The following is a 15475-nucleotide window of genomic DNA, read 5'->3' as shown; positions in this document are numbered from 1 at the left end:
TTGAACTTGTCAGCTTTATGCAGCCTGGCCATAGACATTTAACCTCTTCATATGTCCACTGTGCTATCTATAAAGTACGTTTGTTTCAGGTTTAGAAGACTAGGATGAGAAAAATACTTTTTTTTATGGTAGTTTTGAGATCATTGTAAGTTTCCCTACTAAACTGCAATAAACTATTTGAATTACTTTTTGCAGTGTACAGATACCTGCAAGTTAAAGATGTATCTGAAGAGGAATGTGTGATGGCAATGTTCCCAGCACAGGAGAGTTGCAGTGCCAGCTTCTTCCATGCTCAGTTTGTAAACAGGCTTTCCATTGAACTCATGCTGTTGATAGGAGAAATAATGATCTATGCACAAATGGTGTTTATACTTTATTAAAAAATACAGCCAGTAGTTAAAGATTCCAATCAATAAAATACCAAACTTGTAAGTTACAATATTAAAGTCTTACTTTAAGTCACCCTGGTGTATGAAATGGCACATGGGTTAGATACACTAGAGGAAGGCATGAGATTATATGGCGTGGTTTTCATGTGTAGCTGGGATTTAAAATAAATGAATAATAACAAAAATGGAAATAATCTGAAGTCAGAGGAGGAACAAGAGCCCTTGCCATTCTGTTGGGGTTAAGCTATCACACAGCCATAGCAGAGCTTAGGGAACATAGCTGTCATCAAAACAACTTCGGGCTTAACCTCTGTTCAGCAACAGATCTGAGTTGAGAAATGATGGTAGGGCAATCCACTTCTAGACTCAAGTATACAAGATGGGTGTGCAAGTTATTATGTTTGTGTATATCTAGCAAAACAGCATTTATATTAACAACATTCTTTATTCACATGCATGTTGTGAACCTCCTGTGGTTAGAAAGCAACATAAGGAAAACAAGGAGTGAAAGATGCATTGTCCTGTCAGCAAAACTCACTGTATTGAGAGGCTCACTGCTAATTTCCCGAGTGCACTTTTCTTTTTAAACTAAATTACCGGCTGCGCTGTTATAGTTCCCTAGCACAATATGAACCAAAAAACATACAGACTTTATTCTGAGCAGCCTTCTCAACCTTGGGGAAACTGCCCTGTTATCTGACATCCTGAATGCAAGTACTTCTGATCAGAACTTCCCCGGCTACGATTTTACTCTGTAAGAGCTGCAGGTAGAACCCAAGGGGGATGCTCAGGAGTCGATCCTTCCATAGGAAGAAAACACTGTGGGAAGAAAGGAAGATCAGTCAACACCAATGCCTGGCAGCATTTGTGTCCTTAGTGTAAAAGGTGGTTTGTGTAGTTTAAGCTTAGTGGTTCTCTAGGTCCCTTCATTCTGTCTCTCTTAGTTATTGTAAGGCTGTTATACAGCATAATAAAGAAGAGAAATTACATATATCTTGTGCAGAGGAGGTTCTTCCACACAGGTCTGTTTTTCTGGATAGCGGCAATTCTTGCACATGTTGGAAGCATTTTTGACTAATGTTAGTTTTTCTTGGGGAGAAATCGCCTGTGTTTCATCCAAGCTTCTGAACCTTGTCAGGCCAGTAAATTCTGAGGCTGCAGTAGTGCTTGATGTCATTAGGGATCTGCCTTTTATTGTGACTATCCTTAACTATTTTCCTGACTCAACAAGCTCTCTACTTAATTTTGACTGTGATACAAGAGACTAAAACCTTCAGAGTTAAGTTAACCTTTTTAAGTACTTACTTCTTTCTCTCAGCCCCTGCCCAAAGCTGCGGTAAACATGAATCAGTGCCCAAAACAATACGGATTTTATGGTAACAGAAATGCAAGAGCCGGTAATGAAAGCAGCTTCCAGAGTGTAAGAATTCCCTTTGCCCCACTCCCTTATCACCTGCAGGAAAATGAAGACATAACAACAATGAACACCTAGTGCCACAAAACCCTGAAGCCGCAAAATGCAATCAACCACTAAACTTCTGAAAGCAGTCACTAGATAGTAACTGAGGGGGAAAAAAACCTGGTCACTTCTAAACTGTCTTACTTTCCTGATTACACAATTCTCTGGCTGCACACTGTAGCTAAATGCATTAAACCCTCTGATCTCTGCATCGCTGAAGTCATATGAAAACAGTATTGTGCCCAGATTGAAAAAACAATTAAGGTGGAGATAAGGAAACCTGACTTCATCTTACATCTCAGTTTCTTTCCACTGTAAAATACAGAATGAAGTTATGTTCTCTGGCTTATTGTCACGTATGTCTGGGGGCTGGCTTCATGATCCTGTTTTCATTCATGGCTAGCCTGATTACTGTGCTTATGACATTAGTAATTGCCTAACCTGTGTTTTCTTGTGGGGTCTGACACAGAGAAAATGGCAAGTTTTAGTTGAAAGCAACAATATTTTTATCCTGTAGCTATCTACTGCATTGAAGAAGCATCACTGCTCCCATGAACAAAGTATGATCAGGCATGCTAATACTAAGATGAGAGACCTCTGCAAAAATCCAGTACTGAAGCAAGGATAGTAACATCTTGCAGTACTCTTCCCCCTTCCTGCAGGTTTGAGTCGCTGCCCCAGCAGGCCTAGTGATTATCAGGATGAGATTTCAAAAAGCACAGTTCTGATTACTTTGATTTGTTAACAAACCCGATGGTGTGTATCCCAAACCAAGGCAGGTTATGGATGTCCTGGCCAATTTTGGTGCAGTCAGTTTGTCTATTATGTTCTATCAGTTTGCCTGTTTACACTGCAGAGGGTTATTAAGCAGCTGCTACATAGAGTCAATCTAGCAGCTTTTTCAGAGCTGAAGTAATTAATGGTAAGTGCAGTTTGCTTTTTCTCTTTTTTTTTTTTTTTTTTTGCCTTTCAGGTAGACAAATAAAAAATTCTTACAAGAATTGGTTTGGAGAAGTGACTATATTACAGATTTCTCTAGCACAATGGAGTATTGCACTGCATGTCCATGCCCTCAAATGATGGTCACTCTTGCATGTTCATTGTTACTGTGTAAAAATGAAAGGAGGCCCAGCTATTTTCAAGTTATGTTACTCTTATGTCAAAAGCTACTGTGTGCACTTTTTTTCCTAACTGCAATACAAGTAAAGCATAACCACCAAAGACAGCGTTTGGTCCTTCTCTGCTTTGCCAGATCAAACAGGCCTGTGAATAATTGGAAGAGCCTGATTTGACTGCACACTTTAATAACTAGAACCCCGAGGACTTGGATGGCTGCAGCCACTGGACTTTTACAGTATCTTGAGGCTGTTTATGTGAAGTATGAGAAACACTGGCTGCTCTCAGCATTCGAGCCCTTTCTGTGATGAACCATCTGCCCTTCTTTTTCCGTTACCTCCTTTCACACGTGTTGTGGGAGGTGCTGGGGTGCCCCAGTGAGAAGTGCTTTATCACTATTATAGTGCCAAAAAAATGCCTAACACTGCAGTTTGTTGGGCTTGTCCTGTCTCTTGTTTTGGCTGCATTAGGATCAACAGATGGGGGTGCTGCCTAAGAAATTTTTTAAGATTTAATGACTTGAGACCCTGCAGATGGTCAAATGCTCTGGCACCACTTGAGACTTCTTGTAAAGAAGGAGGAGGCATTTTTGAGGAACTGTGTATTTTGTACTGGAAGATTTTGCTGCACCTTTCCCTAATCATTCTGGAGACTTTGCCAGTTGCAGAGACTTCCAGGGCCTCTCCCTCTAACTAATCAGTTCAAAAGCAACCGGACATGGTTCCTGTCTTGAAAAGTTGATCCTGAAGAGGTAGGACGTGCTTACTGCTCTCATTGACTCTAACAGCAGCTGCAATGAAGGGGTATGCTAGGAATGAGGCACCGTGTTTTGGGCCCAAGGATCCAGTAATGAAGAGGAGGCCTCCAGCCCTGCTCCCCTGTTACTGAGCAAGTAAGTTTGATGAATTACCGTGTAAAGCAGGTAGATGAGATAAACCACTTCGGGTATGTTCTGACTCAGAAAAATCCACACTAGAGGTTTCAGTTCTTTTAAAATCTGTAAAATAAAATGAGATATATATATATGTATTCAGCTTTATAACTCATTGCTATATACTCTATAAAGGCTATATATAGTGTTTTTTCAGTAGCATTTCAAGTGTTGGTGTAGCTGAATTCTCAGTTGTAACTTTGCTTTCCACTTGCTTTCTATGTTTTTTTGGCAGAAAATACAGTCTCTGTTTTCCACAGAGCTGGGCCAGGAGTAAAGCTGGTGAAATCAGAACAGGTTGTTTCACAGGCACATCTTGACAGCTGTGTGTGATTTGAGCCATGTCAGCATCCTCTTGAGCATTGCCTTCTCATACTCACACTACAACTCCCAGCTAGCTTAAATGGAGAAGCAGCTGGCTCTTCTGAGCTTTATCTAAGCTGATGTACTTTTTCTCTGGGTACGCTCAGATTTTTCTGTAACAAATTGATGTTTTCATAGCTAACAGACTGAAGCGCTCTGTGACTTTTTTCTCCACCTTTGTTTCTACTACAGAGAAGTAAAATCACTGAGAACTAAAACGTGGGAGAAGCAAGAGGATTTAACTGTTAGAAAAACTTTGTTTCACAATTAACCTTGGGACTTGGGAAAGAAGAAACGATGGACTGCTTTGCAGCAGGTAGCAACTTTCAGCAGTCCTGAACTGGAAGGGCAGGTCTGAACAAACGGAAGAAAAGCAGCTGAGTCACTGGGAGTGAAAGCAGTGATTGTGCCAGTGCTATGATAAGATTTGATGCATCTGATCAGCCACAGATTCCCCCCAACCCAATACTGATCCTTCTGCAAGGGTCAATAAATGAACCTCTACAAAAGCATTAAGGGAATTGTCCCTCCCCTAAGGCAGTTTGTCTATTCTCTGCCACCCCTACTATTGTCTCTCTTCTGTGGTAGTGCCTAGTGCTCCTCTTAGGATAAGACCAAAGGGGAAAGGAAAACAAAGGCTGAGAAGCAAGAGGAGGGGGAAAGAGAGAATTAGTAATTAATGGGAGAAAAGAGAGAAAATAAATAATGGAGATAGGAAAAAGAAATCCACTAAAGTAAACGGGAGAGCATGTATAGAAATAGAAGAAAAAGAACAAATAATCCCCTTGTGAAATGGCATGTGCATCAAACCAGAAATAGGGAGTATGAGGGTATGAGGTTTAGCTGTGCTTTCAGGCACTGTGGTTGCAAAAAAAGGACTGCTTATGAGGCGCTTCCAAGTTTTCCCTTGTCTTATGCTTACACTTTCTGGTGGATTATGTATGTCTCCATACCTTTCTTACATAACAATCTCATAGCAGGTGCAGTTTCTGAGCACACCAAACAAGGCAGTGATACATGTTTCTCTACTGCTGCATTATCTGCAAGAGGCTGATTGTGAAAAACTTGTCTGAACAGAGTAAGGAAAAGGAGTTGCTATTGCCACCCCTCTGTCAAACTGTTTACATGCTCTAGCCTAAGACAGAATTGGTTTTACCTTGGATGCAAAGCTACCAGGCTCTCATTAAATGTATCCACCTTTTCTAAGTTGCTGTTGCCCTGCAGTGCTGCACTTACTGAAATACAGCACTAAATTTATTTAATTAATTTTATATAATGTCCTGGGTGAGTGAGTGGTGGAGTTTTTTGGTGGCAGGGGAGGGGGCTATCAGGGCGTCCCCCTGTGAGAAGCTTCTCGAAGCTCCCCCAGCTCCAAGCCAGCTCCACGCCAGCTCCACTTCTGTTTGGAAAATTGAGCCAATTGGCTGCGCCTCTGCGATAACGTATTTAAGAAGGGACGTGGTGACGGGCAGTGGGACTTGTGAGGAGGAGTTGCTGCAGCTGCATGAACACCAAGGTCAGTGGAGGAATGGAGGAAGAAAGGAGGGGGGAGGTGTGCCGGAGCAGAGACCCCCCTGTATCCTGTGGTGAGACGGCAGGGCGGCCCCCCCCGCCACCCATGAAGATCTACGGTGGAGCAGACATTGATTTATGGCCTGTGGCTTCTGCTTGCCTGGTCAAGGTTCTGTGCCCGAAGAAGGCCGGGGTCTCATGGGAAAAGGTAGCCCCGCTGCTGTAATTCAGCGCTGGGAGGATTGCAGCATGCGGGGGAGTCCCACGCTGGAGCAGCTCAGGAAGGGCTGCAGCTGTGGGAGGGAATCCAGTCGGAGAAAGTTAGTGACCCATGGCGGAGCAGTGTGGGGAACGCTGCGGCCCATAGGAGGAACTCATGTTGGAGAAAGTTTGTGGAGGACTGTCTCCTGTGAGAGGGGGACCACGATGGAGCAGGAGGAACAAGTTCCGGACACTCCCCTCACCGAAGATGAAGGAAGTGGCAGCGCTGACTGCACCCCCCATTCCCTGCCCCTGCGCTGCTGGGGGAGGAGGTAGAGATATCGGGAGCAGAACTGAGCTATTTCTTAGTTAGGCAATAAGCTGTTAACTTCTTCCAGTAGAGGAGTCAGTAATGTTTTACCCTAGATGGGGTAAAAAGCAGCTTTCAGGTAGTTCTAACATAGACAGTTTTGAGCGAAGGTCAAGAATAGGTACTTACCCCTAGGACATTTACTATTACTAGTTGAACTGTTAAGAAACACGTTTGCTATTGATGAAAGCATAAGGAATATCATGTATGTTAAGACATGAGACCATCTAACTGAAGTGCCTTTCTTTTCTTAAAGAAAACAGAGGTTTTTTTAGAAAACAGTGCCTCTTCTAATGCCTAAGGCAAATCAAGGGGAAGCGAAGAACTAATAATTTGTGAGGGCAACTGGTCAAATCAACTTTGTTTCTGATGGTGGGAGAAAAGTAGCTGAAAGGTTTCCACTTCTGTCCTGGTTCTAATCCTAGCAGGAAAACAGACATGATTCTAATTACTCCCTTCTTTCCACACCTGATACAGTTTAACTGAAAGTAAAGATACAGTGCCTCATAAATTTATATAAGAAGCTCTTCCAAGGAAACCAAGCTATTTAATATCCCTATCTGCATTCCTAAGTGTCACACTCACAGTCCTGTCTCCATTTTTCTCTGCTGGATAGCTGTCAGTGGCCACGACGCTTCAAAGGAGAAAGATGATTCTGTGCAACTATTCACCTAAAATTACTGAAGTATTTTAAAAGCACAGTGCTTGGTGCTAGCTCCATTTTTAGTGAGGAAAGCAACCAAAACACTTGGAAAGCTGTATTTCAGTGGTCAGGAATTTGACTGAATGGCTAAAGCAAACACTTAAGGAGCCTAAAAAAACAATAAACCCAAAACCCCCTAAACTCCTTCCTGGTAATAAAAGACTCACATATGCGATGTACTTTGGCCTCGATTCTGCAATCATTCTTGGAACAGAGCTCTCAAGCTTTCAGAGGAAGTTCAATATGACTGACATGAAAAACTACATTTCAGGTTCACAAATCCTTATGTTAGCCTGAAAACTGCGACTCACCTTTAAAGAAGCTGCCCCCATAAGGGACCACTCATCTTTTTGGTGTGGTTTCCTAAGGATACAAGGCTTATGCAGTCTCACTGTGTCTGTATATCCATCTTCATCATAATTTGGAGGACTGTTGCCAGTTCCACCTAACCTTGCCAGAGAGGTAGAAATACTGAAGATACTGTGATCCCATAGGTTTCGTTAAAGTAGGTGATCAAGGACTGAGAATAAAACAATGTCCCTCAGAAATGAGTAACGGTAGTGTGACGTTTCATCCTGTATGCTCAGTGGAGACACACAGATTTATAAGAAACCTGACTTCATTATTGTTGATGCTCTTGTGTTCTGCTGGGATCCATTCTGGCTCCCACTTAGCAGTATTACGTAGAATGGGATGGCTGTGACTTCCCAGCCTGTGGTAATTGCTCAGGGTGAGAACTTGTAGTCTCAGAAGTTGACTATCCTTGCTAGCGTCACTGTTAGCTTAACACTTACTGCAATGATGCTAATGGTCACCTTCAGGCAGGCCCAAAGAACTCCTGTTGCTGAGATGATGTTATGTAGAAGGGTAATCCCATGCAGGCTTATCAGCAGAACACATAAGCAGAGCTGAAAGAGAAGAGGCAAAGTTTTGGTAAAACTATTAGTTTGAGAACATACAGCCCACCAAAAAATAATTGACACAAACTCCTAGCAAGAGTAAGCTGGGGACAGGTCTGAAGGATGCAATTTTTCCTCAGAAATGGTATGAAATTGGACACAAGGATAGATCTACTCCCCTGTATGCCATATTAGCCATAACAAAGAACAGGGAAGGCAGTAAGATGTGCTCCAGATAAAGCATAGGGTAACATAGTAGTGAAGTAGGAACAAGGGGTAGTATACAGAAGTACAAACTTTTTCTAAACAGATCTTGGGTTCACTTCACTGATCTGTAACATCAGGTTGCTGTCTCACCCTGATTGCCCTGCTAGGTGAGGCTCCCCTCTCCCATCCCAGGAGCATTTTCTCAAATGTAGGAGACTGCTGGAAAGTAAGAGACTGTAGGCTGAGATGTTGTGCAGTGATAACCTTTCTCATTTTACGAGGACATGCTGGGTTGGAGCTTCTGGGTGCAATTGTTTTTATGGACAAAATTCCCCAAAATAAGTTTCAGTTCTTATGTTGGACAGGAAAGTGATAAAATACACATTGATTCCTTTTTATGGATTTTTAACTAAACTTCCCCATAGCAAACGCCTGGACAGATGACCATTATTAAGCTAATCTTATCTAAAAGGTAAGATACATGCAGGATTGCTCTAGGATGTTAATAGTTCAGCTCGGCTCCTCTAAGATATTCTCAATAGGAAGGAAAAAAGGGAACTAAGGGGGGGAGAGATTTCTATACCTGTGCCTGAAGATCAAAGGTCAACATGGAAAAACAGAGGTTCAGCATGAAGTATTGTGACTGTAGGCTTTCAAGAGCACCACCTACTCGAAAGGCCATCATGCTTTGACTCTGAATGAGGATGATGGCACAGATCACATCAAAGGAGCCAACCAAGAGGATGAGAATGAAGCGTGCCTGGTGGGAAAGAGAAATAAGGATATGACCAGCCATGCCAAAACAGGGACCTTAAACATTCTAAGTGGAAATAAAAGAATAGAGGAGTAAGGAGAAGCAGGTTGCCTATTAATAGCATTTTAATAGACAGCAATTAATGGCGACAGTTTGCCACACTGTTAAGTGGCAAAGATCAGGCCATCATTTTTGACACGTGTTGCAACCACTCGGTATTAACTCTAAACTCACATTGGCTATTTTGGTTTACATTACCCCCAATGTATTAGTTTTACAACTGTTATGAGAAACATAACCTTTGCACTCCCTGTAATGTCGTGATGACTTTTAGCAAGGTTTTGTTTGAGGTTTTATCATACGGTTGAAAGAAATGGCTTTCTTTGATAGAGACTGGCTCTAAGCTTCCTGTATGGCATAAACCCACTGGTGAGAACCTTTCCTGTTGATTTCAATGGGGACAGTAGGTTATTCTGAATGCTGTACTTATTAAATTTCAGAAAAGATTGGTTTTGTCTGGGTTGTACCCACAACTTTGCTGGCACTCACACTAAATGTCTGTTGCTTTAAAGATGGCTGAAGTGGCAAAACATCCTTCAATTCATAATTACAGTGATATGAGAATATTTATACTAGTATGCCTTATTCTGGCTCTGCAATTTGGCTAAGGAAGCAAGGAGTTACAGTAATCCAAGTTACTTTTACAGTAGTGAAAAAAAGTCCTCAATAGTACGTTTTCTACACCCGGTTTTACTTCGAGGTTCTCATTTAATATATAAACTGATGACTGGGATGCATACCTTAAAGTAATTTGAATCTCTTTGCCTGTTCTTTATTGACCCTAACAACCCAGTTTGCTGTAGATAAGTATGTTCAACTAAATGTACATTTGATATGTATATTGAATAGGCAAATTGTCTCTTCTGTTGAATAACAATTTTTGGATGACTTGACAGCAAGGAACCTCCTTCTCACATGTGTGCTAACTGTGCGACCACAAAAGGGAAAGATTTCTGAGAAGCACAGTAAGCGGAAGTTTAACTAAAAATCTTAGTAACGCATAGAATACAACCCTTGTATTAAATTTTGCTATTACGAAATGCAAACAAGATAATCTGGAATGGCAGTACTTCCCCTAGCACACTGTATCTTTGTTTCCTTGCAGGTTACTGTAACTCCTAAAAACACATGGCTGCATTTATGGAGCAGCAGAGCTAATGGCTGTGTCCTTCCATATAGACTTGAGACTCCAGTTCTGTTCGTAGGTTAGATTTATGTGACTTGTGGCCAGCCATTTTATAGACAGAAATCTGAAGTAGAGTAAGTGAAGTGAAGGGTATCTTCTGCAGTAATCCTGTGTTAGTAAATTCTTTGTTATTTATGTTACTTTCAGATACTGCCATAAAGAAACCATAGAATAGCTCAGAGAAACAGATTTTCAATTGTGGAGGTGCACATTTTGTTATTCAATGGTAGGAATAATTCAGCCTGATTTTCCTATGTTATCAGTGCCCCTATCACAGATGTCTTGCCTTTCTACGATTTTCAAATCCAAGATATGGAGAAAAGTGAAGTTAATTAAACCCAGGAGACTAACCAGGAGTTTTGGCTTTTGCTCAGCAGAGAGAACTGTGAAGTTGACAATGGAACGAAACATCACTAGCAAGATGGAAAGAACAAAGACGATGAGCTCCTGGCGATTCTCCTGCAGGATTCCTCTAGTCACATAGTATACACAGAACACTGGGAAGGAGAAGGAAAGGTCAGTTACCAGGTGAACACAGATTGCACATGGTGCAATTTTTCAGTATGACAAAATGGAAGTATCACGATCATGTAACTTGGGCTTCTCAGTCAAGAGCATATCTTTATTCTTACCAAGGAGCCAGAATCAGATACTTAAAATGAGTACTCTCCCCTGTGTTTAGCATACAAGAAATGAAATAATTTTTATTTACTTGTGAAGTAATACTTTGAAAATGGCAACATATTAGCTATCCAAATTAATTGGCAGCTGTGGTATGTTATTCTGTTAATACTATATTGAACATTATGTTGAATAATATAGTTGAATTAAATGAAGCAACACAAATTTTATTAAAGAACTGAAATGACATAATATTCCCAGTGAGAGTAATTCAAGTGACTATCAAGCAATAGCTTGATAACACTTAACCTCTGCAGTATTGTTTATGTGGTTCTGACCACTACAAACGGCCTGTTTGTTGAACTGAACTTAGACTGCATTCCTAACAGTTTATTTTTGTTAGCCAGAGAATAACTGGTTTGGGGAAGTTCCGAGTTATGTTTTTATAAAATACATCAAAACCCGACACTCTTAATACCACAGTTAGACATTACTGTTGAACTCTATGCTATTTTGACAAAGCTGAAATAAGGAAAAGGCTTTCCTTTCATAAAAACAGGAATCAGTGTTTTCTTCTTATATAGGATGATCCTGCAAACACTAGTTAATTCTTACCATAGACAAAGTAAAAATAGATTTCTTTTTCCAGAGGGCTTCTTCCTGGATTTCACAATCAAATAATCTCGTTTTGTAGTTGGGACATGGGAACAAAGTGTCATAGAAGTTTTCAATTAATATAATAACTTAGTCTCTCTAAACAAACCTTCTAGTGAATGAACTTCCTTTTTCACTATCAGTAATTGAGAAAACTGAAAATGAATGGCAAATTACAGAGTGAATCATGTGATTTTTTTTTTGGCATGCTTATGACCTCAGGAAGACCTGAAAGATTTAAGACAGTATTTCCTTGTTTTGCAAATTCAGCTGCTAAATCATAAGTCTGTGCAAATAATTTTAAAACAGACTATTTCTGAGCAGAAAGATTTTTTTCGAATATACATGCATTTCTTAAATCAAGGACATCCCCTTGTTTTTGGTAAGTGAACATTTTTTGACAAATTAAATCCCAAACCCTCTTTAAAGTAAATATCTCTAGTAGTAAATCCAAGAGGTTGTTACAGTCAGGGCATCTGGTTTTTTTTTTGGTGGTTTTTTTTTTTTTTGTTTTGTTTTTTTTAAGAACTATTATCAGTTCTGTCAGTCTTTGTCTACCCTATAAAAATCCATGGGTTTGGCATGTTTATGGAGGTTAGTTTACACATCTTAAAATCTCAAGGTAAGCCAATCATAGTTTTAACATGTTCCTTGAATGATGTTATCTTTACTGACCAATATGGTGAAATAGTAACTTTTGTTTACATTAAAACTTTGAAATCTGAAGTAATGTGTTAAAAATACACTATTTTTCCTGAATTAAACCAGAGGTTTGTGAGAGGTGTGCAATTCTTCCCATGCGTTGCAGCATAGAATACTGTTAGCATCAAAAGAAGGTAGGGGGTGAAAAATATATTAGCAATGCTTTCAATTTCCCCATTTTCTAACATCATGTGATTCATTTGGCTTATTATCAAGGTTCTTCATTTTTCTCTGAAGCACAAAACAGTGGTTGCCAACAAAAACAGTGTGACAGATTGGAGGCACCAATGGCCTGTTCTAACATTGCAGTTTTTGTTGGTATGCTGAGTCCTGTGTGAAAAGCTGCTAATCAAACCAGAGTTTTGGACTAAAGGTATTGTTTGTATGTGTCTAATTATAGAATCTGGAACACATCTATTGTCTTTGTTCCCTTTGGGTGTAAGCATGAAAGCTGGAAAGCAATGACTGCTTATGATTAGCATGTCCTTCACATACAAGGTGTTACACCCACAGAATCTATTATTTTCTACACTGTTTTGGCCAGCGAGCCGACAGCCAAGACATGCTAAAGCCACCGAAGAGGACTTCCTAAAATAATTATAGTTGTGTTTCTTTTCATGTTGTTTCATTTCTGTGGACCCATGAATATGAACTTAAGTTTCTATTGAAGCTCTAACTGGAAATATCTAAGCAAGTTTGGATTTTGCTTCCAGTAGGACAAAATTAGACAAAAAAAAAAATCATTGAAAAAAAATATGAAGTCCTTATTTTCTTTTATTAAAATACTTGAGGTGAAGCAACATCCTTGCAGAAACTTACCACAGAGAGATGACATAACATTTCCTTGTTTCAGATCAAACTGTGTATTTTTGGATTCTTGCAATGTAAGAAGGTACCTTGAAACCAACTACAACTCGGGTATTAGCATGGCTCATGTCAGGAGATGTTCTATGATGAGCCTTGGACTGTGGACATCTCTGAATTCCCCAGCATATTACAACAGAGACATTAAAATGGGAAAGGATAAGCTCTTTCTGGCATAGCTGAACATCTAGTACATCTTATGTGAAGCGACAGCTGTCTAAATGCAAAATCATTGCCACATCTGCTTAAGGAAATGCCAGTAAAAATGTCAATTATAGCAAAACTTTCTAAAACCTGAATATTTTTTCACACTATTCACACGTGAAGATATTTTGGATGACACCGTATCTATTACTGATCCTTTCCCTAAAATACTATGGGGAAAAGCAACAATGGCAAAAGCATCTAGCCTGTTAGTGCTAAACCAGAAGATTCTGTGTTGTAATACATCATGCCAAATGGAGTGAAATAAGAAATGTCAGTTGCTGCTTAATTACTACCTTGGGAAAAGATGTATTTGTTCTAAAATACAAACTATGTTTCTTACCAACTCCAACTAACTGAATAAGAGAAATGGTGAAATCTTCCTCAGTTTGTCGAATGAGTGTCTCTATGGTTAGCCCTATTACACTTAGCAGAGACAAAATAGTGACACAGAAGTAGATCTTCACAGGAAATGATAACTCTGAGCAAGGTTTTATCTGTAAAGACAAAAAAATTTTAAATGCATAATGCAGTATAAACTAGTTGCTGTTCCTAAGAAATGCATTAAAGCAAGTCAGCTAAATGACACAAGTGCAAGGTTTTCTTTGGACAAAGGAAGAGGAAGTCTCTAAAATTGAACTGATCCTCCCAAATTGTTGAGGAAGGGACAGGTCCAATTTTATTTCACCATTAATCTCAGATTAGAGTTTTCTGGTTTATACCTGCAGCCTGCCTTCTGCTTTTCTCAGTGCTTTGAAAAGGCCATGGTGTTGAATTTCACCTCCTGAAATCGAGATTGCCAATGCCCTTATCTATACCTATCAAACCAGCCACATTCAGCAAGGAACTTTTTCCCAGTACCCTGTATCAAGACTTTATTTTTAGAAGACTGTAAAGAAAGGTTCACTATTCTGAGCAACGTGTAAAGGATTTGAGAGAGGTTTTTTCCATTTATCTCAGGCAGTCTGCATCATGGGGGCAGAAATCGCACCACGCTAGCAAAAATCACTTGACTTTCCTGGGATGGTGGCAGTCAATTAAAAAAGCTTCATCAGGAGGGACATGGAAGCCGGGTCGCCTGGAGAGGGCGCTGTTGCTGCACCCCAGCTTTGGTGGTTTTCATACTTATTGGGCCCGTTACTCGTCATTTCTTTATCTTTTGATGAATTCGATATTCGGTCTTCGAAAGCACGGGTTTTATTTAAGAAAACCAACTCATTAAAACACGGGAGCGCTCCCGGGCTGTCACCGCCAGCCCCGCGGCCGGTCGAGGACACGGTTGCAAAAGGGAGGACAAATCCGGTTTGGCCCCGAATTGCCGCCTGCTTTGGGAGCGGCTGCGGGGGAGCGCGGCAGTTACCGGGGGAAGCAAAAAAGGCGCTTCCCGGGGTGTGGCGGGTGTACTCACGGGGCCGCAGGGCGTGGGGATGAGTCGCCGGTGCCGCGGGGTGAGGGTGGGCAGCGGGGGCGCTGCGGCGCCGCTGGAAGGGGAGAAGAAAAAAAGAGGAAGGTAAAGGCGAGACAAAGGCGGGACCCGCCATTACCACGCGGCCCCCCCGGGGCGGGGCGCGGCCGCCCGCACGGGCCGTACCACCCACAGGCGGGGGGGGGAGGGCCCTTCATTTCCCCGGCCCACCCCTCTACCCCCTCCCCGCGTAACGAGGCGGGGGAGCACGGAGCGCCACCCCCGCTCACCGCTTGGTTCCGCCCGCCTTCCCTCCCTCCTCTCATGGCGGCTTCCCGCCGCTACCTCTCCTCAGCGCTCTCCATGGCCGCTCCGCTGCCGTCCCCCTCCGGTAACGGCACCTACATGGCTGCGGTGGTCTTTACTCGGTTTCCGGGCAGCGCCCGCACATCCGGGGCAGGCCGGGATGTCACTTCCCCGTGGCGGGCGGGAAGCGCCGCCGCAGGGCGGCGGGGTCGTGGGCGCTCCCTCCTGCCGCCCGTCCCTCTTGCGCCTTCCTTCCTTCCTTCCTTCCTTCCTTCCCTTCCCTTCCCTCCCCTCCGCGCTTCCCCGCTTGCCCTACCCGCGCCTCCCCGGTGACCGCCGTTCGCCCTCCGGGGGGGCGGCCGCGTCAAACGCTGCGACGAGGGCGGCCCGTTACTTCCCGCCCGTTTCGATGGAGGGACCAGCTCTCAGCGAAGCGCCTGGCGGGGCTTCGCGGGGATCTAATCGGCTGTTCCCCGGAGCTGCGTCCCCTGTAACCCTCCCCTTTTATTTTTTTTTTTTTTTTCCTCTCTTCATAAAATGGCCTCCCGTGTCCGCCCGCGGTGACCGGG

General features: G+C 42.2%; 2 protein-coding genes and 1 long non-coding RNA gene across 8 annotated transcripts in view; 2 read left to right on the top strand and 1 right to left on the bottom strand.

Moving 5' to 3' along the window:
* Nucleotides 1-360: 360 nt before the first annotated feature.
* Nucleotides 361-15040, bottom strand: LOC116965278. Its single transcript, XM_033007679.2, has 9 exons — nucleotides 14946-15040; nucleotides 14604-14676; nucleotides 13539-13692; nucleotides 10502-10647; nucleotides 8734-8910; nucleotides 7839-7952; nucleotides 3875-3961; nucleotides 1695-1842; nucleotides 361-1208 (listed from the first exon to the last, which is right to left on the bottom strand). Exons 1-9 carry the CDS (start codon nucleotides 14963-14965, stop codon nucleotides 1177-1179), a joined length of 951 nt encoding a protein of 316 aa, XP_032863570.1. The 5' UTR covers nucleotides 14966-15040; the 3' UTR covers nucleotides 361-1176.
* On the top strand, nucleotides 3985-10559 carry LOC122153641. The gene is made up of 3 exons (XR_006165492.1): nucleotides 3985-4743; nucleotides 5236-5336; nucleotides 10528-10559. It is a non-coding gene; the product is annotated as an uncharacterized LOC122153641 (long non-coding RNA).
* LOC104356413 (solute carrier family 35 member E2A) overlaps nucleotides 14912-15475 on the top strand; it is a 15358-nt gene continuing 14794 nt past the window's right edge. For 4 of the 6 annotated variants that reach the window (XM_033007676.2, XM_033007672.2, XM_042794429.1 and 1 more), the window contains exon 1: nucleotides 15223-15396. The gene's annotated coding sequence lies outside the window, so the exon portion shown is untranslated. Of the gene's footprint in view, nucleotides 14992-15222; nucleotides 15397-15475 lie in introns of those variants that run through there. The other 2 variants (XM_033007674.2, XM_033007670.2) reach the window with 2 other exon arrangements.

Source organism: Tyto alba, unplaced genomic scaffold, assembly GCF_018691265.1.
Source record: "Tyto alba isolate M040663 unplaced genomic scaffold, T.alba_DEE_v4.0 Super-Scaffold_20000042, whole genome shotgun sequence".
Lineage (NCBI taxonomy): Eukaryota > Metazoa > Chordata > Aves > Strigiformes > Tytonidae > Tyto > Tyto alba.
This window is presented reverse-complemented; position numbering and strand designations above follow the sequence as displayed.